Source organism: Hemibagrus wyckioides, linkage group LG25 (genome assembly GCF_019097595.1).
Source record: "Hemibagrus wyckioides isolate EC202008001 linkage group LG25, SWU_Hwy_1.0, whole genome shotgun sequence".
NCBI lineage: Eukaryota > Metazoa > Chordata > Actinopteri > Siluriformes > Bagridae > Hemibagrus > Hemibagrus wyckioides.
Window position 1 is genome coordinate 10,325,902 of NC_080734.1, and position 26,719 is coordinate 10,352,620.

A 26,719-nucleotide genomic window follows, 5' to 3' on the forward strand; every position below is an offset into this window, starting at 1 on the left:
GATGTAGACAAATGTGAGCAAACACAGGAAAACCTAAGCTATTTTTTTCTCACAGGTCTTCTGTTTTATAAAGTAAATGAAGCAGATAATTATATCATCAGTGTTAAAAAATATTCTGCCCACATTCTAGACTGCATACAACTATTCAGACTAGTTTGTCGATAAATCTTTGGTTTTATTATTGTTAAGACTTACTAAATTGTATTATTATTGTGTATGGTGTAGCTTGGGACACATTCCTTAATGGCAATTGTAGCCTAAACTGTTCAGCGGAGAACAACACGCATTACAAAATATTTTTCATAAGTAGCTTGCAATAACATTTTCTGACAGAAAGGGCAACAGTGCAGATAAAAAACTTGGGATGCATTTTACTTTCTGTCTTTAAATATTAACAGATTTATTGAATGTGTAATATGTAATACCTTCCTATTTTACAGACCTTTATGAAGCCATGCATTAGACCTTTTCAAGGTATGCACAATTTTATAACCATATAGGTTCACTAACTTCACTGCTGGTGAATAACTAGTCATAATATTTCAAATTAACTATATACGGTATTTTTATATAGCATGGAAATCTGACGGAAATTGAAATGTGATGGTAGCATACTTATTTCTCACAGGTCACAAAGTCACAGTTGTGTGGCTCTCATGTTTAGTTGGTCCTAGATGGCTTCTTATATAGAGTATCAGTAAGTTCCATAATTGTAATTTTGTTTTTGTTAAATTCTCATAAATTTTATAGTATTTTAAAAACAACTAAAGAACAACACATTGCATAGTTTTACTGATTTCAGTTTATTTTATAGAATTTCTTGTTCACACAAAAAGAATAATGCAAAGAAATAATAATAATGTGTGCAGGAGAGTTCTGGCTGCTAGACATACATGCTGAAATGATGCTTGCTTTAATTCAGTCTTAACAGCAGTTGGTAGTATTTCATATGTTTTAAAGGTTCAGTTGTGTCTGTTTACTGATACAAGGGAAAAGAAATGTCCATTTTTAGCCTTCCATTATGAACATTAACAAAGCGCTCTGAATCTGTCGGAAAAACTGTAGAAACATTCTTTCTGAACTCCTCCACGATGAATAAGGCCAACTCCATGAATACATTAAGAAAAGAATTCAATTTATCGATGGTGAAATTATTAAGGGTCTCAATCTGGATTTTGACTAACCTAATATTTTCAGTATAGAATGTGTTGATTTCTGCAGCAATATTATCAAGAAAATCTGATTGGATGAAGTCAATGTACATCTGGGCCATATCTACAATCACTTGTAAGGCTTGACCCAGCTTCTCAAAAATTACATCAAGACTATCTAGCTGACTTATCATATCCACACTTTGGGTCAGGGCATGTTCCATATAACCAAGGATTTCATCTCCAGTTAAGATCTCACCATCAGGCAGAACTATCCTGATGGTCTTAACAGTAGATAAGTGGGCTTTTAGGTTGACAGTGATAGCATCAATAACTTTTTCATACACTGCAGCAATGCTGCTTTTGATTTGCTGGAAGATCTCAGGCAGTGTAGTTTCCTCCATACCTGGCAGCTTAATTTGGGTCTCCCTCAGGAAGGTAACGGCAGCATCAAGTAGTTGCTGAATGGCCTTACTGTACTGAACAATAACATTTCTGAACAAAATAGATAGCTGGCCGAGATCGGGAGAATGATTGTATGAAATAGTGAAGGCTTCATTTAGAGCACTGAAAAGAGTTGTCTTCAGACCGTTGATGGCATCAAGAATACCATACTTTTCTGCAAATTTGGAAATAGCAGAAGTGATGGCAGGCAATCTTGATTTCAGCCCCAGGATCATTTCTTTGGGAGCTTGCAGGTTGCAGTCAGCCTGGAAATGTATTTTTTCGTTTCTATCTGCAGCAATATTTACTTTCAGGATGTCATTTTCAGGTGCAGACTGTAAAAGAAATCAACAATTAATAAAAAGAAAATACACATGTATTAACAAATAAACTGGGACTTAAAAAAGTTACTAACCGCATATTGGCTATAGACACGTGAAGTCAACTGAGATGGGGCCTTGCCCAAGAGCTGAAAACCAAGTAAGCTGGTCGATGGTGAGGAAATTGAAGCAGTCACTCCCTCTCTATGAGCAGCATAACGAAGGTTCACATCCGTAAAAGTTTGGCTGGTAATGTCAACATTCATGGTATGGCTGGGAGCACTGAAATCACACATCATAATTGCACAATTAGCACAATCATAATGTGAGGTAAAATTGTTTATAAATGTTACTTATAAGGTACCTATCAAAAAATTCAGTTAAACACTACTTTACCTTGGTGTAAAAATACTGTTGAAGTCTATGGTGAAATCACTATGTTCAAGGAAAGCCTTAGCTCTTGCATTCAGGACTTCATTTTCCACAACAGTCGACAGATAACCTATTGCAGATCGAAGAAGAACAATTACAGATTTATTTCTAAAATTTCTTTCAACTGTATTTTTTCAACACATCTCAAAAATGAATTTTGTAATTGTAATGTAATTCGAAACCTCAGATAACACTATAATTGTGGAAATGATTTGTAATTAAGTGTTAAAAGTAAGAGATCATTTTAGCATGCTGCATCAAAAGTACGTTTTTATCATTAATAGATAGTAAGTACTTACTGTCAAGATCATAGTCCAGGAGTACAAATGGAGATTTGGCTGAGGACTTGAAAACAACTTTGAAGATTGGGGCATCAGCTTCCATCTCAACCACAATATTTGTGTTATATACTGGGGAAACCATTTTTGTGTAATAGGAAATCTTCTGCTTGAAGAGAGTCAAGTCAACAGCTGTCTTCTCATAGATGGTGAAATCACCGAGATTGGTTGGCTGAGACAAGTCAAATTCTACATTGGTAACAAGGGATCTCATTGGAACCAAATCAACAGTGGCTTTGGCAACATGCTTACCCTTGGTGTTGAAAGTGGCAATGTTGACTTCATTATTAGAAACAATATTCATGACAGTGTACACATGATTAAGTGCTGACTCCATGTCAAAGTTTTCATTGACATCAAACTCTACTTTGATATCCCCATAATTAACATTTACATTACCAGTAGTGCTCAGCTTGGAACGTACTACTTCACCAGTCATGTGCATGGTTGCTTCATTATCCAAAGCTCCTTTAACAATGCCAGTTTCCAGGAAAGATCCATCAATCATACCCTTTGTGGTGGAGTCCATAGAAATATAGGAAGCAGCTGCATCTACCTTCAAAATGTGTTCAGCTTCACCACTCCCAACAGCCATGATAATGGGAAGGTCACATTTTTGTTTGATTGTTAGTGTAGATACTGCATTTGGATGGGTTTTGGTGTCTGCAAGGAGCTTGTGGTTTACTTCAATGCTAAGGATGGGCAGATTCATGTTTGCAACTGTAGTCACAGCTACTGCAGCTTCCAAAAGTTCAGTGTTCACTGTCACAGTGCTGTTATGGGTTCCTTCAATGTAAGCATTCTTCAGAGATAAAGCATTAGCCAGTTTCAGTCCTCTCTTAAAGGTGAGGCTGCTTGTACCCTCAAGTTTGGCCTTCAGTTCTTCAAACACAGAGGTAGAAGTAGCAGCGATGCGGACGACAAGATCATTATCTCCATATAATCCAGCATTGGTAATTAGGTTGAAAATAGAGGACTTGAAAGATATCTCAGAGATTAAGTTGCCTACACCAGGAAAGCTCATGAAACCAAGATCAATGATTGATGCTAACCTGCTCTTTTGGTAGACAATTTTCGCATTTACATCAACAGTTGGCTTGGTTGTAAGGTACTTCAGGCCAATAATCTCATACAAGTTGACATCAGTGATGGCTGGGATTGTTAATTCAATGACTGGTATAGCAATTTCTGGAATGCTAATAGGAACAGTTAGAAAATCCAGATCAGTCTCACCATTTACAGAAGTATAAATTCCTGTCTCAAAATTGTTGTTCTCAAGTGTGAAGTTATAGCTGTATTTGTTCTGGCTGAAGCGCAAAAGTGCTGCATTGTTAATATGCTGTTTCAAGCGGTTGAGAATTAAGGCATGTTCATTCTGAATTTCAAATTTGGTGGAAAGTGACTCTTGAAGACTAACTTTGCCATTGCCCTTGTTCTTGATATCAACAGTGATTTCAGTAGGATGGACAATGATGTTTACAGCGTTGGTTAGAGTACCACTTATAGCTCCCTTAAGATTTGTGTCACCAGTAAAAGTCAATTTAACAGTTGTTGGAGCAATAGTGCAGAGCAGGTCACTTTTGTGGGTTCCCTCATTAGAGTATCCAGAAAGAGCAAACTTGCCCTTGCCTGTATTGCCAACTGTCAATTGAATGGCGCCGTCCTTCTGCAAAACAAATGCTGACTCGGTCAGTGTAGCCTCACTGGTCAGTGATAGGAAAGGAATGTTCACCTGGTGCTTGTAAGTTGTATCAGAAGATGCTGACATTCCATCTTCCACTGCAAAGAATGCTGTGTTTCTGAAGTCTGCTGTGTAAGGTGTGGTCATTACCTTCACATTTGTATGGGCAGTGGCCTGGGCAGAGAGGCCGTATAATGTTACTGAGGCCTGATGTTCAACAGTAAGGGCACTATGTATGAACTTTAAAGTATCTGCAATAATCATACGGCTCATTTTTGGGAGACCAATACGTACACTGGCATTTAAATTATAGTCTAGAATCTTAAAGCTTGAAGATTCCCCTACAGAATTAATAAGTGCAATAAAGTGCTGCCTTTGTTCAGTGTCTGTGGAATTTTTAAATTCAACAAAGGTGCTCAGGGTGTAAATGGGGCTGTTGACCCTGATCTTGCCATGGAGCTTTCCAAGTGCAGGCAAAATCAGTGAATTAGGGATTTTTGGCAGTTTGATCTCAGGAATCTGAAGAGGAATGTCAAGAATGTGATTACTATTTAATTTAGGAATGGCAGGAAAGGAAATATATGGTAAAGTAACCACTGGCAGTGTGAAGGTAGAGAGTTCAGGCAAGTTCACTCTGAGTTTTTCAATGTAAACATTATTAGCAAATGCCTCAGCATTAAAATTGATTATGAAGTCAGCAAGGTCTATGAGTAATTGCTTGATATCGTCGTATGTGATGGTGATTGCTGGGACAGTATAGGATCCCAGAATGGTGAATTGTGGAAGGCTAAACTGTACAGGTAACTCAGCCTCCTGAAGTTGCTGCAAACTGAATTTCCTGGAGGGAAGAACCAGGTCAGTCAGTGGGACAGTGAAGGAGGGTATCTCAATTTCAGATGTCTTCAGGACTTTGACAACATTATCAATGATTTGCTTCAGCTCAGTGACAAACTGCTGATCACCAAGGACTTTTGTTGCCACCTCGACATAGTCATTAAATGCATTAGTGAGGACAGACAAAACCTTGCTGTAGATATCACTCACTTGCTGCAAAGCCTGTAGCAGTTCTCCTCTGATGTCCATATTATTGAGATTCTGCTTGAAATTCTCAGCAATTGTCTTAATGTCATTCAGGACAAGAGTGTCAATGAAATTTGTCACGATTTTTATGACATCTGAAACACTTGAGGATCTTAGCTGTTCCAAGGAAGCAGACATAGATGACAGGGCATAGTTAATGAATTCTCTAGTTGCCTCAAGTTTCTTGGGAAGCTCAAGTGACACGATAAGTTTGTTAAGATCTGCTGTAAACTTGGTTAGTTTTTGATTAACCTCTTCTACAAATGTATTGTATTCAAACGACTTCACTGATTGAACATAAGCCTCAATTAATATATTCAAATCATCAATAATCTGCTTTATGTCAGTTGACTTCAGGTAGGTGAGGGCATCATCCAGCATACGTGGGAAAGGAATCTGAATTGATTTCAGAGTTTTATCAAGGACTTGAATTGTTTTATCAATTTTGAACTGTTTGATGAGTTCCACAAGCTTGTCCAGAAATTCTTCAGTCCTCTTGTGAAGCTCATATTTTATGATAACTTCTCTAAAGTTGTTGTAGATAACTTTACACTTGCCAAAGATGTCCAGTTCGTTGATTATCTCCAGTAGTGTATCAGCAATCTCTATTATATCTTCTGTGGGTAATTTGGCAAGCAGACGCTCTGTGTACATCTCAGTTGATTTAATGATGTTTTGCATTTGGTCCACGAGCTGAGCCTTATCAAAATCCGTGACCACAGACTTCAGGTCTGTCATATACTGCTGTAGATGCACTTTAATGACGTTCAGTTCTTCAACATCATAGAATACAGGAATGCTGCTGTCTTTCAGTTTAGTCATATCAATCTGTTTAATCACATTTTCAATGGCTTCAATGACAGCAAGAAGCATGCCCTTGATGTCATACTCTTCATTGAATAAAGTTATCTTCTGCATAACTGTGTCAGCTCGACTCAAAATTTGTTCCTGTACTTCTTGGGCACGATTAACTAAATCAGCCATCACAAACACTGTGGCAATCTTCAGGTTACTCACAGCAGCCTCCAGGTCCATTGTACTGATTGGAAAGTTCTTCAAAATTGTAACCAGGTTCTTTTTAAACTGCTCAACTTTTTCTATAAGATTAAACTCAGTTACAGTATCTATCAAGTACTGTAGAAGGGCCTGAATCTGAGCATTAAATTCTTCTCTTTTTATGTAATCCTGTAATGCCTCAGCAAGATTCACAGTTGTGAGTTTGAGGTTCTCCAGGATTGCAGGTAGACTTTCCAAAAGTGGCAGGTTGATAACGTGACTATCTGTGTTCTTATCATACTGGATTAAAGCGGAGATAGAGAAATCTTGGCTTTCTCTAAATGTGGCTCCTCCAGACACTTCCAGTCCAGTCCTCTCATGGCTGTTATAAACACGAAGTTCTTGGTTAAAAACATTGTTGTTTATTTTAGACTTTACTGTTACTGTTGCGGATTGCTCAGAAAATGACAGAAGGGTGTCAACCTTCTTATCAAAGTTGGCCTCAAAAATGACTTGATTGTTTAACTCATGTGTAGTTGAGATTCTACATTCATGGGAATGGGCAAGAGCAAGTGGCTCTGCTTTGAGAAGGAATTTGGTGTACACCTGTGCACTGTGTTTTCCAAAAAGATACAGTTCCCCATCGCCATTGGCAAGGGCATGCACATTAAAAGTGAAAGGAGCAGCAGTGGCCTGAAGTTTAGTGGAGAAGCGAACAAATTGGGATGTATAGCGGGCATCATTGTTTATTCTTACACCAAGTCCAACAATCTCCATTTCAGCTTCATGGATCAGATGAGCTCCTATGAGTTTTCCAGCAGTACTGCACTTAACATTTCCAGTCAGATCTTCAAGCTTGATTTCACAGGTGTTTTTCAGCTCTGTATCAGAGGCAAGCTTCAAATGACTTGTCACACTAGCAGTTGCAGTATAAGGTTCTGCCTTAACCAAGATGTCATATATGTACCATATATCCCGGGCAACTTCAACTTGAGACTTAGAAGATAAAGCTACAGAAGACATTGAGGCAGATATGGAGTTGCTATTGTCAATAGACATGCCAATATAGGTTCCTTTTGTCTCAGCTGATAGAGAAAATTGAGAAGATTGCAAGATACCACTGAAAGTATTCTGAAGAGTAAACAGGCTGTTCACTGAGGTGGTGCCACTGGTTGTTAGGCCATTTTTGTCCAGGGTCACACTGGCTTTGTGAGTAGCTGTGTGTTTAGCTAGCTTCACAGAAGCATCACTGTTAACAACCAGTCCATTACTATTGAGAGCTGCAACCATCAGGGAGTTAATATGGTCTTCAGAATGACTGCTTTTCGTTTCAATCCTTATGCTGATGGCTTCAATCCCAATGTTTGCTTCAGCAATATTATGGATATTCAGCCCCAGAGCCAATGCCTTAGTGTCTGATTTAAGAGCACACTTCGATCTCATGAGAGTAACTTCAGCATTGTGTGTCAGCATATCCTCAAATGCAGCTGAGTTTGATACAACTGATAGCTCTCCATTAGCAAAACTTGCTAGAATTTTGTTCTGAGCCTGGAAAGGAGTTGAACTAACTTCGAATGTTGACTCAATTCTTGCCTCTGGCTTGAATGGGAAGATAGCAAGTGACTGTGTGAGGGAGACATCACCGTCAATAGGACCAGTCACAAAGGATCCTTTTAAGTGATTATCTCCAGAGATCTCTTCTATATTGACTCCCATTTGACCTGTATGTTCCAGAGAAAACTTTACATTGAAGGGACTGGTGGCTTCTAACTTGCTGCTTGATTTTATACTGATTTTCTCCATCAGTTGTACTTCTTCAGCAATGCTGATTTTGGCATCAATGAGCTTGTGATTGAGAACAGTGTTCAACTCTGCCCTTAGAGTATCAGTCATTAATCCATTAATTAAGGCTGATCCTGTACAGAGGACAAATTATTTAATTAGTTATGTTCTGTTTTTTTCTTATAAATTTTTCTCATTAAGTGTCCATAGTGCAATCTAGTTAGGAACAATTATACAGTAGTACCTACCTTCAATTCTAAGGGAAAGGAGATCTACAGGGCCAGATCCAGTTACACCAACTTTAGCAGAGTAGCCTTGATTTTCATCAGAATCTCTGCCAGCAGACACAGTTGCCTCCAGATCATAGAGGTTGCTGCTAAGCTTACTGGTCAGTTCAGCCTTTCCAAGGGTGGGCAGAGACAGAGTAAGGGTCTTGGGAACAAAAATCTCAGGAAGAAGGACTTTAATAGAGGCAATATTCAGACCAAGTTGAGGTACATCCAGATTTGGTGTGGTTAGAGCAGGAGGAAAGTTCAGGTCCTTGGATGATTTGCCACCAAGAGGCATTGGCAGGATGATGGTGTAGTAATGCTTCCCAAAGTGGTACTTTGCACCTGTCTCACTGTTAAAAGAAAATCCATATTACTAGTACAATAGGCCTTCACAAAAATAAGCGTGTAATACTTTTTTTGGATTGTTATTTTGATGTTAATTACTATAGCTATTTGAGTAGTTTTGTAGGACAAGGTTTAACATTGGGATCACTCACATATTTAAAAACAGCATCTCAGGCACCTCAAACTCATGGAGGGAAGGAACCCTTAGGTTTTCCACATATGGGATCTTGGAAGCTGCAATATAGGAATTTGTGGCCTGCAAAATAATAGAAAGATATTGGGTTGTACTACTTATATTTTACACAGAACTAATTTTCTCAATTTCTGAATTATTTTCTTAAAATTTTTAAAAAGTTACTTCATCTTGGAACATAATTAGTACATAATTAACACTTCACAAACACAATTAGTTCAACTTAAATGGTCCTACTAACTTTTTGCTTATTTAATAAATAAGAAAGAACTATAATAAGAAGAAATTAAATATAAATGGTAACACCTGACAAATTGGGACACAATTTTGTCTTGTTAGTTCTTTGATACCTGAATCCATAATCCATGACATTTATTTATTTATTTAAGAAATGCCTTGTTCCTTTTCTTCAGATTATAATAAAAGCTTGGTATTATATAATTATATTATATTGGGATTATATAAAAGCATATGTTCTGTAGGAGTATTTAATATTGCTAGCACAAATTGACTCTTTATCTCTATTTTTATTAAAGAAAAGTAATGTTTTTGTTCTTATCTTACCTCAATTGATGAGGCTAAAATATCACAGACCTTTGTCCTAGTCTGTCCAAAATTCTCATCCAAGATGTCATTGATGTGCGCCTTGATGGTGTGAAGATTGGAAACAATTTTCTGGGTTTTAGAGTTGACATCTGACTTAATCTGAGCTTCAACTTTCTCGTGGTCTGAAATGACAATGATTTTTCTTTGTTAATATATATATACATAACATCATAACATAATATTATAATAATTCTAATTTGGCATAGTATTGATTGATCTATTATTATTGTTATTGTTATTATTGTTGTTATATTTGTTTGCAGAAATGTACCATATTTTAGGATGATTTTCTGCACAGAGGACATGTCAAATAACTTGAGGTCATTTTCAAGCTCAACTTCCAATTCCTCTTCACGCTTTAGCCTGGCAATTACTTTTGCATCAGCCTCAAAATCTGGGACAAGCAACTGAACCTGCAGCAGGGCATCTTTCATCGCCTCAATCCTAGAAGACAGGATATTAGCTTGAGATGATTTGAGTGTTCCACAGTGTAAATATATTTTAAGCATGACATAATGTAAGTTGAATACACATATATAGCTGTATAAATACATACTTGGCCAGACCAATCAGAGATGCCTGAGGGATGTTCTTGTTGATGAGGTCAATCTGGATGGAATGTGTGCCCTTCGTGCTTGGGTCAGCAGAGCCAATTCGAATTCCAGCCTCGATGTCATAGTCAGGGATTTGGAGTTCAGCAGAAACAGTATATTCCTTTCTATTGAACATGAACTTGGATGTGGCCTCAAAGGTTGTTCCTGTGAATAGTGGAGGCAGACATTCATTGTTTTGTTTAGAGATTTAGCCTTATATTCAGGTGCATGTAGGTATATTCTGCGTCTTTAAAATTTATATTGTATCATACCTTCAGCTTTTACATCAAATGTGACTTTGTCAGTGTTCTCCTCATGTGCATAGTTAATAGTGGCTGTGTACTCAGAGACATCAGCTGTGGGGTGCAGCTCAATAGCAAATCTAAATACAGGTAGAATTAGTTCTGGATTAATATATACAAATGGAGAGGCTCAATAGGAAATGTAAATACAGGCAGAGCTATTTGAGGATTTACACATGTACATGGAGAGAAGTGAGTGAGTGACTTACTTGCTGTCACCAGAAAGGGGGAAGTATGGGGAGGCATCATTGAACATGGCATCAGAGTACTGAAGGGCACTGCAATATTTCACACCAGGGAAGAGAGGTGTGCATTTGTTCACATCAACACGGTCCATCATAGGAGGGATGGCTGTAGTTTTATCACCAGTGACAGACACCATGGAGTTGCTGTATAGATAACACAAGACAAAATACATTATGTATAATATAGTAATAATATAATTCTGTATATGTAATACTGAACTTATAATACCATAATTACACCTCTATTCATGTTTTATTTTATGCTTATGATTAATTCCTATATTTAATTTATTTGTATAGATCTTAAATAGACATCACAAAATAGCCTCACAGATATCCAGGTGGAGATCTAAGAAATGTTTTACCTCACACTGAGAACCTTCACTGGGCTTTCAGGAGCAGGGATGGTCAGCTTGATCTGATTACGAGTCATTGCAACTTTAGCTCTCATCCCACTCTCATGGTAGATGTTGGTGTGCATCTCCAGACCAGAGTGAACATAGTCTGGGAGGTGTGCACCAATTTCAGTCACAAACTCAACACCAGCAGATGGCATGAAAGAAATCTCACTCTGTGGATCAGAAAATATAAAAGGCAAAATTTATATTAAATGTTACATCCTTGATAGAACATTATTTATATGACTCTCAAAATGTAATAGATACCATATCTGGTCTAATTCTGAGTCCTCCTTTAACACCAGGTGTAAAGGTACCAGACAAAGCCACCCTCAGTGGAAGCCCAGGACCAGTCGGCAGGTAGAACTCATTGTCCATGAAGATGTAATGAAGGAAAAGCTCATTGTCTGTACTTGAGAACAAACTCTTGACAAACTAGATCACAAGGAAAAGATTAACAACAGTTAAAAAATAATTAATTCTGTTTCATATAGATATTTGTCGATAAAAAAATAGCATTTATCAAGTTGCATATTTATATTATTTAAAGTATACATTGTTTAACATTCTAGTGTTTATATTTAAAATGCCGTTGTTGTCTATCTCTTAGCTACTGTGATTTTTTGTTGCACCTAAACCATTACACACTTGATCACAGGTTAATCTTGTGTTGCAGTGTAAAAAGTGTATATAAGATAGGTAGATAAAAATTAATTGGATATCGATATATTGAATGGGAGTTACATAGCAATTCTGTTTGTGATTTGCAATTAATTAGCAAGTGAGTTGCTGGATTTCTTTTTAACGATTACTTTTCTTGCTGACTGGAGGGATAATTGCATTTATATTTATTTATAGTTGCTTCACCCATTTACAAAATCAAGATCTGAAAGCTACTCACATCAGTAGGGAACATCTTCAGGAGATTTTCAGCCACCTTTGTCACAGAGGAGGCCATTTCCTCCAAATCGTTGGTTTTAAGATAGCCAAGTTCAGCACCCAACAACCTTAGGTAGAGCATGGCTTCAGGGCTATCTTGGGACTTCAGTTTCTTGAGTAGTTTGTCAACATTTTTACCAATTTCTCTGATAATATTTTTTGGTACCTAAAAAAATGTATACTAACATTGAAATCATCCATATCACATCAGCATATATAAAGTAGAAGTAGGAGGTGTAGGAGGATTACAAGGATTCAGTCTTTCCCTAGAGCACTTTCTAAACAGATCCTCAAACTTGTTAATTAGAGCATACCTGTCTCTTTTTTCTGTCATTCAAGGCTGGGATCATGGTCTTGAGGATCTCATTAACTTGGGAAGGCATCTTATCAGTAGCATAGTAGACAGCCTTCATCACTGTATCAGGAAAGAAACCATTTGGACCAAACAAGGCCTCAACAGTTGGCTCAAGTCCCTTACCCTCCATACCAACCTGAATGTGGGAAGAGAAAATAGTAAAAAATAAAGAAGCTACATATGATGGAGCTAGGTGTTTGAGCTACTGAAATGTATTTTTTCTCTCTACCTCAACCATGTCTATGTCAAATCCGAAAGCATTCAGGGTCATTTCAAGCATGGCTTCTGTTGGCAGTTCATTTTCTTTGTCAAAGATCATATTTCCCTCCAGAAAGCCAAATTTGTAGTTACGAGAAAACTGAGTGGCGTCCATGAGATTTCCAACCTCATTGCCTTGAAGGCTGTCAAAGATTTTCTGCCTGAGCCTAAGAAAAAAAATGGAAAAATTACGTTTGTTGCATATTACTAGGCTAGTCCAGATTTAATTCAAAGTGATTAAGAGCTCTAATACAGTAAATGATCTCAATGTTCATTAATACAAAATCAGGCTACAAAATCTTGGATTTTTTTTACTCACTCTTTGGTCTCTTGTGCAGTAGAGCTCAGAATGTTGGTGAGGTGAGATATTACAAAGCTCTTGACTTGAAGATTTCCTTCACTGGGTAGAGCTGCAGCCAAACGCAGAAGTTCATCAGGCTGGGGATTCTTCATGAGAATGAGGTAAGCAGCAATACGTTTCTGCACAGGAGCTGCTCCATCCAGGAGAACCTGCATTAGCACTGTTCTGCCCTGTAAGAAGAATACAGTAGTGTGAGATTAATCAGAGGGAATAAAGCTGTGATGAGTTTTGCTTTGCAGCTAGTAGGATAATGTATACCTCTTCAGGGATTGTGGTCAGTCTGAAGACCTGGATGGCTGCTTGCTGAACCTTGGCGGAGGCAGCTGCTTGGTTAATACACTGAATCACAGCTGACTTCAGGGCAGGACTGGCAGCACCTACAGCTTCAGCCATGTTTCCAATAACCTTTGCAAAATAGTATTATAGCATATTATTAAGTGTCTCCACAGGAATATTAGGAACTCCACACAGAGACTGAATGGAAATGAAATGAACTTACTCTTAGAGTCAGATAGATGTGTTCCTGGTCACCTGTGCAGTCCCCAATATTTTCAAAGGCATAATCTGCCACTGCCTGGATTTCAGGGGTGACTCTTCCTTCAGCCTTATAGAGCCTGGTTTTAGTACATAAAAAAGTAATATGTAAGGTTACTATTCAGTGTATTCAAGTTGATATTAATGATGATTTATGTGTGTTTAATGCTCCACCTTCTAACAGCATTGCTGGTAGCATAGTAAATGAGTTTGCTTGGCTTAAACTTGGCCATCTCCAGCATTTCCTTGACAAGCACACGAGAGGGGTTGGGTACCATTCCCATGGCATAGACTGCAGCATCAATTTCAGTGGATGAGCTTTTGAAGGTCCTGAGGACTTGCATCATGGTACTGCTGCACTCTGGTGTGCCACACTGGAACAGAGCCTGATAGGTCAGGGATGGAGAGATTTCCAGAGCCTCTGGCAAAGCAGCAGACAGTGTATCAGCATTCATCTTTCGCATCACAGCTACAAGCTTGTAAGCAAGGTGAGCTCTCTTTTGTCCATTGTTGGTGTGGGAAAGGCCAGAGAGCTCCCTCAGAACAGCAAGGATGGCATTTTTATCTTGACTGGGGCTCATATCAACACTCTCATCCAGGTGCAGTGTCTTCATGTTGGCCTCTTCTAACAGAGATCAAAGTTTACAGTCAGTACATCTATTCTTTTTTTTGTCTTAACAAATACTCAATGCTCTTACAGATGGGACTTACTGTGATCAAACACTCTTTCATTGTACTCAGTCACTCCTAACAGAGACAGTGTCTGTTTGCTAACACTGGTAACACCGTACTTCTCCCTGGTAATAATTTAGTGTAAGAGTGATTAAAATGGCTACAAATCAGAGCAACCTTACTTAATCTCTAGTTTAGATTACTTACTTATATGAAAAGGGCACAAGGAGGTGGTCCTCAGTGCAAACCCCAGAGGTCATGTGTTTCTTTGTATTGTCAAATTTGTAGCTGCAAGTCTGTTTGCTTCTGATAAACTGAGCAAGTGGGTAGTGCTGTAGGAGACAAATAGGAAGGTTTTTAAACAGGGAACTTGACCTTAACACGCAGCTTGAGTTATTCACTTTCAAAAGGGAGCTCACAATAAACTTACCATGCCTGTAATTATAGCCAGAGGGCTGGTGTGGTCCTTGATTGGCCTGAACTGGTCACATCTGGATAAGTCCCTGTTGAGGGTCACATCAGTGGCAATATCTTCCCTGGTGTTCACAGTGTAATCAGTCTCACACAGACCATGGATGGTAGGCTGGTTTGGGAACAAATTAAAAGTATTTTGTTTTATGCCAGCAGGTAGCCATAAGCATTTATGTATATTTTTTTATCTGAACTAACCATTTGCTTATTCTTTTCTTCTTGGAGCACAGGCACAGCCAGGGCAGAGATGATACCTCTCTTGATATTTAGGATGTTGATTAGCTCACCATCCTCAGGGAAGAGCTTGATGTCATTCTCACCTTCTACAATGACCTTTAATGGGTTCCTGTGAAAGAAAGCAGATATAAATGTTTTTCGCTCCCTTATGAATAATTCACAATTAAATTAGTATACAATTTTGCTATCACTTTTTTAAGCTCATGTCTAGGCAGAAGTCAAGCTCTTCATTGTCATTGTTTGGTGTACAACAAATCTTTACCTATATATACATATATATATATATATATATATTCCAACATACTTCTCCATTTGATCCTTGAAGGTCTCAGCACCAGCAGTAGATCCAAAGATTGGGTTTCCATCTGCATCGACACTGACAACTTCGCTCAGTGTGCACTCCTTGGTGAGCACAATGAAGTGACATGTGCCAGGGACCTCAATCTCAACCTGTAATACATAAGAAAAGTCTGAAACCATTTTTTCCAGAGAGGATTTTAGATGAATCTGGTCTGAACATTGAGGTCCTTTGTACCTTGCAGCTGACTTTGGGTCCATTGATAGCTCCATTCAGAGTGTTCAGAGACTCGGATTCATAGAGGTACTCATACTTGTGAAAGCTCTTGTACCTTTTGGCCACTAGGGGGAGATAAGCAACATTTATTTGCACCTGTTTGACAGAGCTCCTATGTCACAGAAGTAAAACAAACACATTGGGTACATTTTTCCTTGTTTAATAATTCCCTGCATTATTCATCTTAACGTTATATATAAAATATTTAATTTTTATATTTAAAATTTATTTACTGATCATGCAGAATCATATACAGTATTCTTCTATTGGCAGTAATACAAGGTACTTACAAAGGCACACTGCTCTATCATCTTGAGCATCTACAAGCAAAAATGAAAAAGCAATTTTTAAAGAAATTGTTCAATATTTGAGAAAAATAAATCACAAAAAGAACAAATTCACTCAATTGTTGCATTCAAATTTCTCTTTTGGTATTTTACACACCTTCAAATAAAATGAAAATAAACGTTATGATTTCTTATTCATTCTAAATTCTGGAAGATTTTCTATTTTTAAAGTCCAGCAGAATAAAATCCCCAAAACTTACCAGTAACGACAATGGTATATAAAAGCAGCAAAACAAAGAGCTTAGTATCCCCCATGATGGGTTCAATAAACTCTTGTCTTGCAGTGGAAGTTGAGTACGCTGGATGGACTGATTGTTTGTGTGTTATTCCTGGTCTTTTATACCCCAGCTGAAGTGGGAGGTTACATTGGAGGAACAGGCAGCTCAGCCCTGCTCCAAAGTTCAGACCATCCACCTCTCTGGCACGACAAAGGAGAGTAGTTTCAAGAAATGAACTAGTATAACACTGGCCAACTGATGGATTGCAGATGGATTGCAGTTTGTTATCTACATTAGCTTAAATAATTAAATTTGAATATGTCAGATTGAACTAGCATTATTACTTCTGATCTCGTGATTTTTCAGTAAATCAGTATTCATAAGTACTCCTTTATTGTATGTTAAGACACTCAAACAGACTATGGCATTCAAGTGATTATTGTATTAATCGGCCCAAAGTATACCAAGAAAACATTACCTTCCCACACCATTACACCACGTAGCACGAGGCAGGTTCGGTCCATGGATGTAGCATATCCACGTCATGTAGCATAACCATGTGTTGTGATGCTTTTCTGCTCACCACAGTTCTTCAGATTGAAACTGTTTGGCCATTCCCCATTGACCTCTCTCATCAACAAGAAGTTTCTCTCTGCAGAACAGTAAATGTTTTTTTCTTTATTGCACCATTCTTCGTAAACTCTTGAGATTGTTGTGTGTGAAAATCCCAGGACATCAGCAGAAGTAATCAAACAGCTTATCTGGCACCAACAGACAAATTCACTGACACTACAAAATTCTAAATTTTGATGGTTGATGTGAACATTACATGTTGCTGCTGCCCTGTATCTGCATGCTTTTATGCACTGTACTGCTGGTACATGAATGGAAAATTAGATAATTGCATGAATTTGTAATTGTATGGATGTTCCTAGTAATGTGTTTGGTGAATGTAAGATAGAAACCATAACACATTTCAAATGGGAATTATTGAACAGGTCACCACAACCTTTCATTGACCTTTTAACAACCCGATTAGCTCAGCAAAAGGAAGAAAGGTTCTCTTCTGGGCTTGTACTCCAGACGGTATGTTCAGTACATTGTTTACTGATAGGCAAGCTACCATTCATTTAATCTGTTCACTGCTGTTGGACAAGGTACACAAAGTGATCAATGCATGGTCACATGAGGGTCATTGATCCTTTAATTCAGAAACCTTTGGTTTATTAAGCTTTTTTTTTTTTTTTTTTTGCAAAAAAATGGTATTTTAAAGGTCTATCTAGCAGAGGGAGCATTGTATTTACATAGGGTATTTCCTATGTAGGTAGGAATTACCCAATGAAAACATTTACACTGTACTGCCTGAAACTGACTTGAAATCCCTGTTTTAGCACATATTCTAACAGCATGCTGTATATAGGCATATAGGTGTTGGTGTGTGAGAGAAAGTGTGTTGGAAAAAGTGGTGTAGTAATAGAAAGCCAAAATTAGACATAGTGAAAACAATTGTTTTTCTTCACATTTAAAAGTCAGCTTTTCACTCTTCATTCTAATATTCTAATAGGGACCTAATATTCTTCCATTAATAAACTTACATCCAAAGAGTGAGTACATACTAACATTAGGTACAGGAATAAATAAATAAACACATACATACATACATACTTACAAATAAGAATCCTATGCCTAGCAGGTCTGAGTAACTAGGACAGCTTTAAAATATTAGGACATTATAATAGCAGAATGAATGGCATATAGTTTTCCTAATGTGCTGTAATATTTTGTCACTATAAAATAACTAAAGCCTATTGGTATGAAACATGGCCCTCAGGTTCATAGACAACAACAGTACAGGAGATCTTCTTAATCACTACATGTTCACATGTGCGTGCACTCACAGTACAGGCCAAAGAATTTTGTGCCAGTATTCAAGTCTTATCTGAAAAGTGTGTAAAAGTCTGCCACAATATCAAAACTCAGATAAAGCCACGGGGATGGTAACTGGCTTCAAACACTTTCATTTCACATGAATCTCTGTAAAGGACACACACACACACACACACACACACACACACACACACAGACACACACATACACACACACATACATACATATATATCTACTGTATATCTAGAGAGAGGGAGAAAGAGAGAGAGAGAGAGAGAGAGAGAGAGAGCAGTAAGGGTAGAACATTTATAGGGGGAACATATTGTAGAAGTGCATGCAGAGGGGAAACGGATGTATTTACTCAAACCTTCATTCTTTACTCAAATCTTCATTCTACTGTTTGATGTGAATAGTTTCTGAGGCATTTGACCTATTTCTGCCTGATATTATGCACTGAGCTGCTGCTGCAACATGATTTTATTTAAGATGTTATATGACTATTTAAGTTTTCAGACAATGCTACCCTAAATTATGCTTACAATAATAAATGATACAATATTGCTTAGACCCTATCCATTTTAAAAAACCCAAGCACTAATTAGAATTGATCAAATGACCTGTCATTAACCCATTATATCTGATTTACTACTCTGACATTTGATTCAAAGTCCTATTGCTCAGCATTTCTCACTTATGCAATATGATATAACCCTAATGTCTACCATCTATTAGTTATCCCTGAGTTATTTAGGGATCCCTGAGTTATCTAGTTTTACAGAGCAAAGTCATTTATGATTTGCAAAATATTGTTTATGTAGCTTTCGTCACCGGAGTAAAAATAATTAACAGTTATAGCTTCTGAGTCCTGTGCTTGAGCTTAAGGTCTGATAAGATTGTATATTTTGCATATTGTCCAGTTCAAAACATGCTGGTAAGTGAAATGGTGCCTCTGTGTTGCCCCTTGGTGTGAATGAATGTGTGAGATTGTGTGGACTATGGGGATCCTATGTATAAACCCAAATATAAATAAATTATTCAGATTTGCTCTGGTAGCCCAACCTACACAAAGCCTTACAGTGCTCCAAAATTCAAGATGTGAATTTTACAATACATATTCAAAGGTAACAAAGTAAAACATTATTATACTTTGTTAATTGCCATGTTATATAATACCTTACTATTAGATAACTAACTTTTGAATATAATGTATTTTTTTGGTTTAATAAAGCAGGAATCTCACTGAATAAGTGACAGTGTACTGTTAATATAGTAATGGGGCCTTAAGGTAAAATGTAAAATGACTGTATTTGCAATGCATAAATAAATAAAAAAATGAATGTCCATTCATGAGACAAATGAAAGGATTCTGCCTTCCATAGGAACTTTATGCTTTTCCTAAGGACTAAGTTACATAATAATAAGTAGGACTTACAGTAGTATAAGAATATATTACATTATAAGACAAACAGTCTGCACAAAAATATTATAGATGGACATTGACCCATACAGCTGAGTTGGACTCAACCTTTGTACCAGCACTGATGAGCTCATCTATTTCAAATCAGGCCTGTAACATCTAAGACAGAAAACAAGCTGCTGAATAGCCGTTAATAAAGAAAAGCAAATCTTCTACGACAAAAGTATGGCTTTAAATGTATTGTGTAAAAACAGTTTGTCTTGTTTTACATGAAAGAAGACTTGGTGGAGACTTGGTATTTTGTTTGTTTGTTTGACTTCTGTTCCATTTACTAGGTTCATTGTTAGTTCATGTGATATGTATGAACGTAAATCAGACAATTAACCCATTTACTATTTAATCCATGCTCTGTTGACTTGGTCCTGTCCCATTTCCATTGGTGAATCCACCAGTACTAATCATTTATTGCTGGGTGGTTCAATTAAATCTCAAGGAGTGACTACAATAAATGACATATGGCTGTTCTGTCATCTGTAGCTTTCAGTCCAGTAGAGCTGAAGGAAGTTCCAGTGAAGGAAGTGCCTCTAGAAGAAACTTGTAGCTTCTACAAGAATCTAAAATTCCTTTAGAGATTCAGAGTAGGGACTTGATGACTGGTAAATAAGTGGAAATTAATACACAGATATACAAAGTACCCTTAAAAGATATATCCAAGAGGGATAGCCTCATTTACACTAGGCACCCATTTGGGCTTGTCCAAGTTTCTGTTATGATAAATTATGATAAATCCCTGATCAGTTATAGTTTCATTTACAGGCTGTAGATGTAATATTTTACTAGAACAAACTTTGTCCTGTATATTTATTTTATTTGGGAGATTTGACAGTCTGAATATTGAGAATCCTGAATGACACCTCAAGACAGCTAGCAGATGGTGTGTTCAGCCGTTTTTGTTCACTACATTGCCTTGGCTCTTGATTATCAATAATAGCATTTGTATTCTATGTTTGAACTCTTCCTTCTGTAATCATCTGGTGTTAGCCAGAAAAGGATGGGTTCCACTTTTGAATCTCTGTGTTTTTCATTGGGAACGTTTTCCTCGTGATGCTTTGTGACAAAGTTACAACGGCCATATAAGGGCTATTAAATAAAGTGAAATTTTATTATAACAGTGCTAAAGAGCTCTCATGCAGTGAAGCTTTAAAGCACAAGAATAAATATGAATACTTCTAAACCTCTGAGCTTTATGGCTTAAAACACTTTAGAGCTACTGCAGTAATACAGTATACCTCAATCTATTCCAGTGCCTCATCTTCTAAATGTGAATATTTTTTTGAGTTATTAACTCATGGGTCCAGAGTTGCATTTATTTAGCCAGGTCTAAAAAGAGAAATAGACATTAACCTACAAAAGCAGAAGGAAACAATCAGTAACAAATTCTTCATTATCATACTTTCAACTTTATCTGTAATAAATAAATAAATAAATAAATAAATAAATAAATAAATAAATAAATAAATAATATTTATAATAATAATAATAATAATAATAATTATTATTATTATTATTATTATTATTATTATTATTATTATTAAAATGAGTAATACATTACCATGCACATTGCTGTTCCATCATTAACGACTAAAGAAGACAATAACATTTTTATGTGCTTCATTTACAATACTGTTCCATTTCTTCATTAAGAACAGCACAACTTTAGTCACTGCTAATGAGTTTTACTTTATTTTTAAAACTAATTCCTGATCAGATGCAATGATGTAAGTCTGGGAAATAATAAAATGTTATGTTATATTTATAGCTCTCCTATCAATCAGTTGCAGGTACATATGACCTATAAAAACTAGGTGTTTAGAATTGTGGAAACAATTATAAAATACCTCACATTAGGCCAAACTATGGTTCTAAATGATTTTTTCCTACATAAAAGTGGAATATAAATGTTTTGTGTGTGCGTGTGTGTATGGTGTAGTCCAGGTTTTGCATGTATGCAGAACATCATAAAGATATAGAAAAGAGAGCAGTGGTCAGAGTTCCACTCTAATCACTTACCTGCCATCTAAATTATTATTATCATGAAATAAGCTTGTGTTAGTCAGACAGCTAACTAAATGACTTGGGTACATGGTACAAACTGTACCCTGTAATCAGTCTGTTATTGTCTAGAACACCTGAGTTCATCATGAAATGCACATTCATATATCCTATAAGCACAATAAACTTTCTGAAATGTCTCCATTTTTTTCTATCATCATGGACACTATTTCAACATTTATGTGTGTGTGTACTGCTTCATATAATCTCTTTTAACATTTTTTTGTCTGACCTCTCCCTCATTCTGCAACAATTTCTTGAAAATGAAGTTTTTTGTATTGGTTTTCTTTATACATAATATACCAGTACAAAAATCCAATAGTTAAGTAAATGTACTCTGTACTAACTAACTAACTAACTAACTAACTAACTAACTAACTAACTAACTAACTAAATAAATAAATAAATAAATAAATAAATAAAAATATTGGAGGAATAAGAATATAATAAGAAGAATAACAATAGTGATCACTGAGTAATAAAGTAATAAATAACCAAACAAAGATAACACTGTAATGAAAACAGGGTTAGCAAGACACAATCTAAACATGGATCTAGTATCAGTCATCCTTCGAAGCCACAATCTGAATAAAATTCTCCCATATGTCCACATCTCTATGATATCCATTCAGATTGTCTAACATTTTTTCATATGATACATTCTCAATCATAAATTCAATCTACATTTTAATTGTAGGACATTGAATATCTTTCCAAAATCTAAGTATCAGACCTATTGCCATGACTATACACCCACCATAATAAGAGAGAACTCATTGTTTTTGATCTGTAGAATATCTGATTTATCTCCCAACAGACATATCCTGAGTGAAGGTGGAACGTCAAACCCTAAACATCTTCCTAGATATTTTAACACATCTTTTCAAAAAGGTTGAATCTTTAAACATTGACAAAGTGCATTAATATATGTACCAGTTTCTTCTTTACATTTCCAGCACTGATTATCCTTCATACAACCCATTCCAAAAAGTCAAACTGGTGTGAAATAATATCTACGTAATACCTTATATTAAATAAATTTGCCTCTTGCTTCTTATATATATACATTCAACTACAGGCCAAATTCTGTTCCAAGCGTCTTTATCTGTCTATAAATGTCTCTCTGCCAAATCAGTCTTCACAGTTATTGTCATCAATCCTGAAACAGATTTGAAAAAAATTCAGATATTCTGCAACAATTTCATATTTTAACCCAAGATTTACAAACTCTTATAATAACCTTGATTTTAAATGGACTCAACCACAATAAGCAAATAATTCTAAACTTTGCCCTGGTTCCCTATTGGAGGTAGCAAAGAGACTGTTTTTGTAATCTGATTGCCAATGCTGACCCAGTCACTTGGTTTTGAAAACAAATTCAGAAACCAAAATCAATACCGACAAACTCCTGAACCTACTGATGACATCCTTCCTCAATTTACGTACTTTTCTATTCATTAAATAAAGTAGCATTTTAAAATATTTTTTAATAGTACCCTCTTAATATGGAGCCATATTATTTACATGAACCTTGCAATTTTGGGATCTTTCCAAATTAAAAAACAAAACAAATGGAGATCAATAACATAGCATAGACACATAACCTTTAGCCTAACCTTTCTGTTTTCTTACAGAATTTTGTATTTTTAGGGGGTTGAGTTTTCTCAGCTGTAGTTCGATGTGCTTATGTAACTGATAGAAAGGAGCTTTTTTGTTGCAGCCTGTTCCTTTCAACTTTTAATATTACTGTGGATGAACAAAACTTGCAATAGAATACACATGATAATGCATAGCTTGAGCCACTTGTATGGGCAAATCTAGCTTAGATCTACACTAAAGGAGGAGGGTGATTGTCAAAAGGTTGGAAATTACTACTGTATAATACACATCAGTGACACTGATGCATGGCTGAAACCCTGCAAACATGCCCTCAGAATTCACAAATTATGAAAGGTATTTGAAAAAATGTGTATAGTGCTCTTTTTGACCACTTTTGTCAACCTCTAGCTATTCATGTTTCTTACTCATAACCTGTACCTATATGTGTTGGCCATTTACTCATAATCTATAACCTGTACTTATATTTCTTGGCTGTTTTCTTTACCCTGGTACAGATGACTGATTATATGGTATATAGGTTAAAATGACCTTTTTTTCTCAGTGTAGTTAATAGACCTGGTGGAGTTTGTAGAGGGAGGACAGTGGTACAGCAGGTAACATTGCTGCCTCACAGTTCCTGGCGCCGGGGTTTGATCCTGTGCTTGGCTTACTGTGTAAACAAAGCAAAATATGTTGCAAAGAATTAGCAAATATTGTCGGTATACAGCGTTGTGTAAGAGTGGATAAGAGTTTATTGTGTAAGACAGAATAACATGTTACATGTCTTGTTATATATGTGTGTGTGTCTTTCCTGTTATCCTCAATAGCGTTTACAGTGCTGCATGAGACCTGTTGCTTCAGTCAGCTCCAACAAATCCAGCATCTGAGAAAAACATGTAAACACGCCCTCTAGTGGATATTTCATGACTGATCAATATGTGTCCCAGATCCCAGTTGTGGAATAATAAAGGCCCTAGTTCCATATTTAATGTGTTAGATTTTCATATGACCTAGCTTTTTCAAATCCAATCTCACACTTCAGTTAACCAAAAATGCCACTAAAAGATAATCTCTCCCATGTGCATTTTCTCCATGAACAGGTTTTAATTAAAGTAATATAAAAGTAGAATAAACAAAGCTATTTCATTTTGCTGAATTCGGATTAAACTCTTAGGGCTAGGCTCTAAAGACAAGCTCCTATGACTGTCATAACTTGTAGCACTCCTTTCCTGTTTATATAACAGGAACAGAACTTATATTCAGCACCTTTTATTGTGTGTGGATATTTCCTTCTCTCTCTGCTACTATTACTACTACTACTAAACTACTGCTACTCCTTTTGAAACTAAAAATAGTAGTAATAGTAGTCGTAGTAACAATAAATATAGCGTCAAGTAACAATTAAGAGGCTGTGCACTTTCTGGCCCCACCCTTTAGCAACAGAGGAATACAAGAAGACACTGCAACTATCAGTACTTGTTGCCAAGGATATAAACAAGTTTTGTTTGGGTCGGTCTCACTGCTGTGATCCAAATGAAATGTCATGTAGCTTGGACATAATCTGTAGGAGAAGCAGGAAAAAAAACTTAAATTAAAAATCCAAATGACAGAAAATGCAATAAAGCATGAATTATCATGGTATATGTTGAACTTGGCATGACCCAAATCAGAGGACCACCAGATTTGCTGTGGAGCTGATACTGCCCTATATCACTGTCCTGAATTTCAGAGAATGTATACAATGCCATCTATGGGCTGTCATATGTCTGTATATGTCTCTGGGGTTATTAGTCTATGTCAAAGTTTCCATTACTGTAAAGTTTCAGTGAAAATGCCTGGGGTCATTAAACAATGTGTGTTTTGTCTATATTCTTTTCATATTCTCTCTCTCTCTCTCTCTCTCTCTCTCTCTCTCTCTCTCTATCTATCTAAGCAGCCCTCCAAACAGATCATGACTGTTCAAACCAAGGTTTTTGAGTTATTTTTTTAAAAATATATATTCTAATGCTCTCTCTCTCTCTCTCTCTCTCTCTATCTATCTATCTATCTATGTAAGCAGCCCTCCAAACAGATCAAACCAAGGTTTTTGAATTTTATATATGTATGTATATATATTTATCTATCTATCTATCTATCTATCTATCTATCTAAGCAGCCATCCAAACAGGTCATGACTGTTCAAACCAAGGTTTTTGAGTTAATTTTTTGATATATATATTCTATTGCACTCTCTCTCTCTCTCTCTCTCTCTCTCTATCTATCTAAGCAGCCATCCAAACAGGTCATGACTGTTCAAACCAAGGTTTTTGAGTTAATTTTTTGATATATATATATATATATATAAATATACACACACACATATATATATATATGTGTGTAATATATATATATATATATATATATATATATATATATATATATATATATATATATATATATATATATATATATATATATATATATATTCTATTGCTCTCTCTCTCTATCTATCTAAGCAGCCATCCAAACATCACTGTTCAAACCAAGGTTTTTGAGTTAATTTTTTTATATATATATTCTATTGCACTCTCTCTCTCTCTCTCTCTCTCTCTCTATCTATATACACACACACACACACACACACATATATATATATATATATATATATATATATATATATATATAAATATACACACACACATATATATATATATGTGTGTAATATATATATATATATATATATATATATATATATATATATATATTCTATTGCTCTCTCTCTCTATCTATCTAAGCAGCCATCCAAACATCACTGTTCAAACCAAGGTTTTTGAGTTAATTTTATATAAATATACACACACACACACACATATATATATATATGTTAATTTTTTTATATATATATTCTATTGCACTCTCTCTCTCTCTCTCTCTATCTATCTAAGCAGCCATCCAAACAGGTCATCACTGTTCAAACCAAGGTTTTTGAGTTAATTTTTTGATATATATATTCTATTGCACTCTCTCTCTCTCTCTCTCTCTCTCTCTCTCTCTCTCTATCTATCTAAGCAGCCATCTAAACAGGTCATCACTGTTCAAACCAAGGTTTTTGAGTTAATTTCTTTCGTGTATAAAAATAAGCTATTTGCTCAACATCCAATACAATATAAAATTGTTATTACGTCTATAACAACTGAAAATAAACCGTGTGTCTAATTTTACTTGTTTGAAGACAATTTAGTAATTCGAAGAAACCTCTTTTTTTTCTATCGTTGAGTCAGAAAGGTTCTTTCCATAACGTGTGTTGCCACAGCTGCCTTTTCCGACGCGGAGCGTATTTGGACTAAACCACACCGTAACATGGGATGTTATCTTAAAAACGCTGCGGATGACTTGCTTTGGAGACGTTAATGTTGGGAAAGTGTTTTAGTATTCTGATAAAACAAAAGAGTAAATGTTTTTATTGAAGAAAAATGCAATTTATGAATCGGGAGTCGGGAAAATAATCAACTAGTTTTAAGTGTTTCCCCCCTACAAATAGTTTTGGTCTCGTCCAGAGCAGGCAGGTCCAGGGTATCGGA

At 36.2% G+C, this 26,719-nt stretch overlaps 1 protein-coding gene across 2 annotated transcripts; it reads right to left on the reverse strand.

Annotated features, from left to right (window-relative positions):
• Positions 1–784: 784 nt before the first annotated feature.
• On the reverse strand, positions 785–16,240 carry apobb.1 (apolipoprotein Bb, tandem duplicate 1). 2 transcript variants are annotated; one of them, XM_058379142.1, is made up of 28 exons: positions 16,127–16,240; positions 15,870–15,899; positions 15,541–15,644; positions 15,310–15,455; positions 14,967–15,114; positions 14,728–14,880; positions 14,505–14,629; positions 14,337–14,422; positions 13,800–14,247; positions 13,591–13,705; positions 13,350–13,496; positions 13,050–13,261; positions 12,702–12,897; positions 12,432–12,608; positions 12,080–12,283; positions 11,446–11,613; positions 11,146–11,351; positions 10,745–10,924; positions 10,506–10,615; positions 10,197–10,398; positions 9,912–10,084; positions 9,599–9,762; positions 8,994–9,097; positions 8,473–8,846; positions 2,647–8,358; positions 2,312–2,417; positions 2,011–2,197; positions 785–1,930 (listed from the first exon to the last, which is right to left on the reverse strand). In XM_058379142.1, the coding sequence occupies exons 1-28, from the start codon at positions 16,179–16,181 to the stop codon at positions 977–979; spliced, it is 10,986 nt and encodes a 3,661-aa protein (XP_058235125.1). In that variant the 5' UTR covers positions 16,182–16,240; the 3' UTR covers positions 785–976. The 2 variants fall into 2 exon arrangements, with proteins under 2 accessions (XP_058235125.1, XP_058235124.1); XM_058379141.1 differs by having other exon boundaries at positions 13,800–14,250.
• Between the last annotated feature and the right edge of the window lie 10,479 nt (positions 16,241–26,719).

What these genes read in the sequence shown, in the direction of transcription:
- apobb.1 (XM_058379141.1), bottom strand. Translation starts at nt 16,181, where the DNA reads ATGGGGGATACTAAGCTCTTTGTTTTGCTGCTTTTATATACCATTGTC. An exon ending in ACCAGCAATGCTGTTAGAAG is followed by an intron (nt 13,706 to 13,799) that starts GTGGAGCATTAA and finishes TACTAAAACCAG; the next exon opens with GCTCTATAAGGCTGAAGGAA. An exon ending in TTTTAGCCTCATCAATTGAG is followed by an intron (nt 9,098 to 9,598) that starts GTAAGATAAGAA and finishes ATTATTTTGCAG; the next exon opens with GCCACAAATTCCTATATTGC.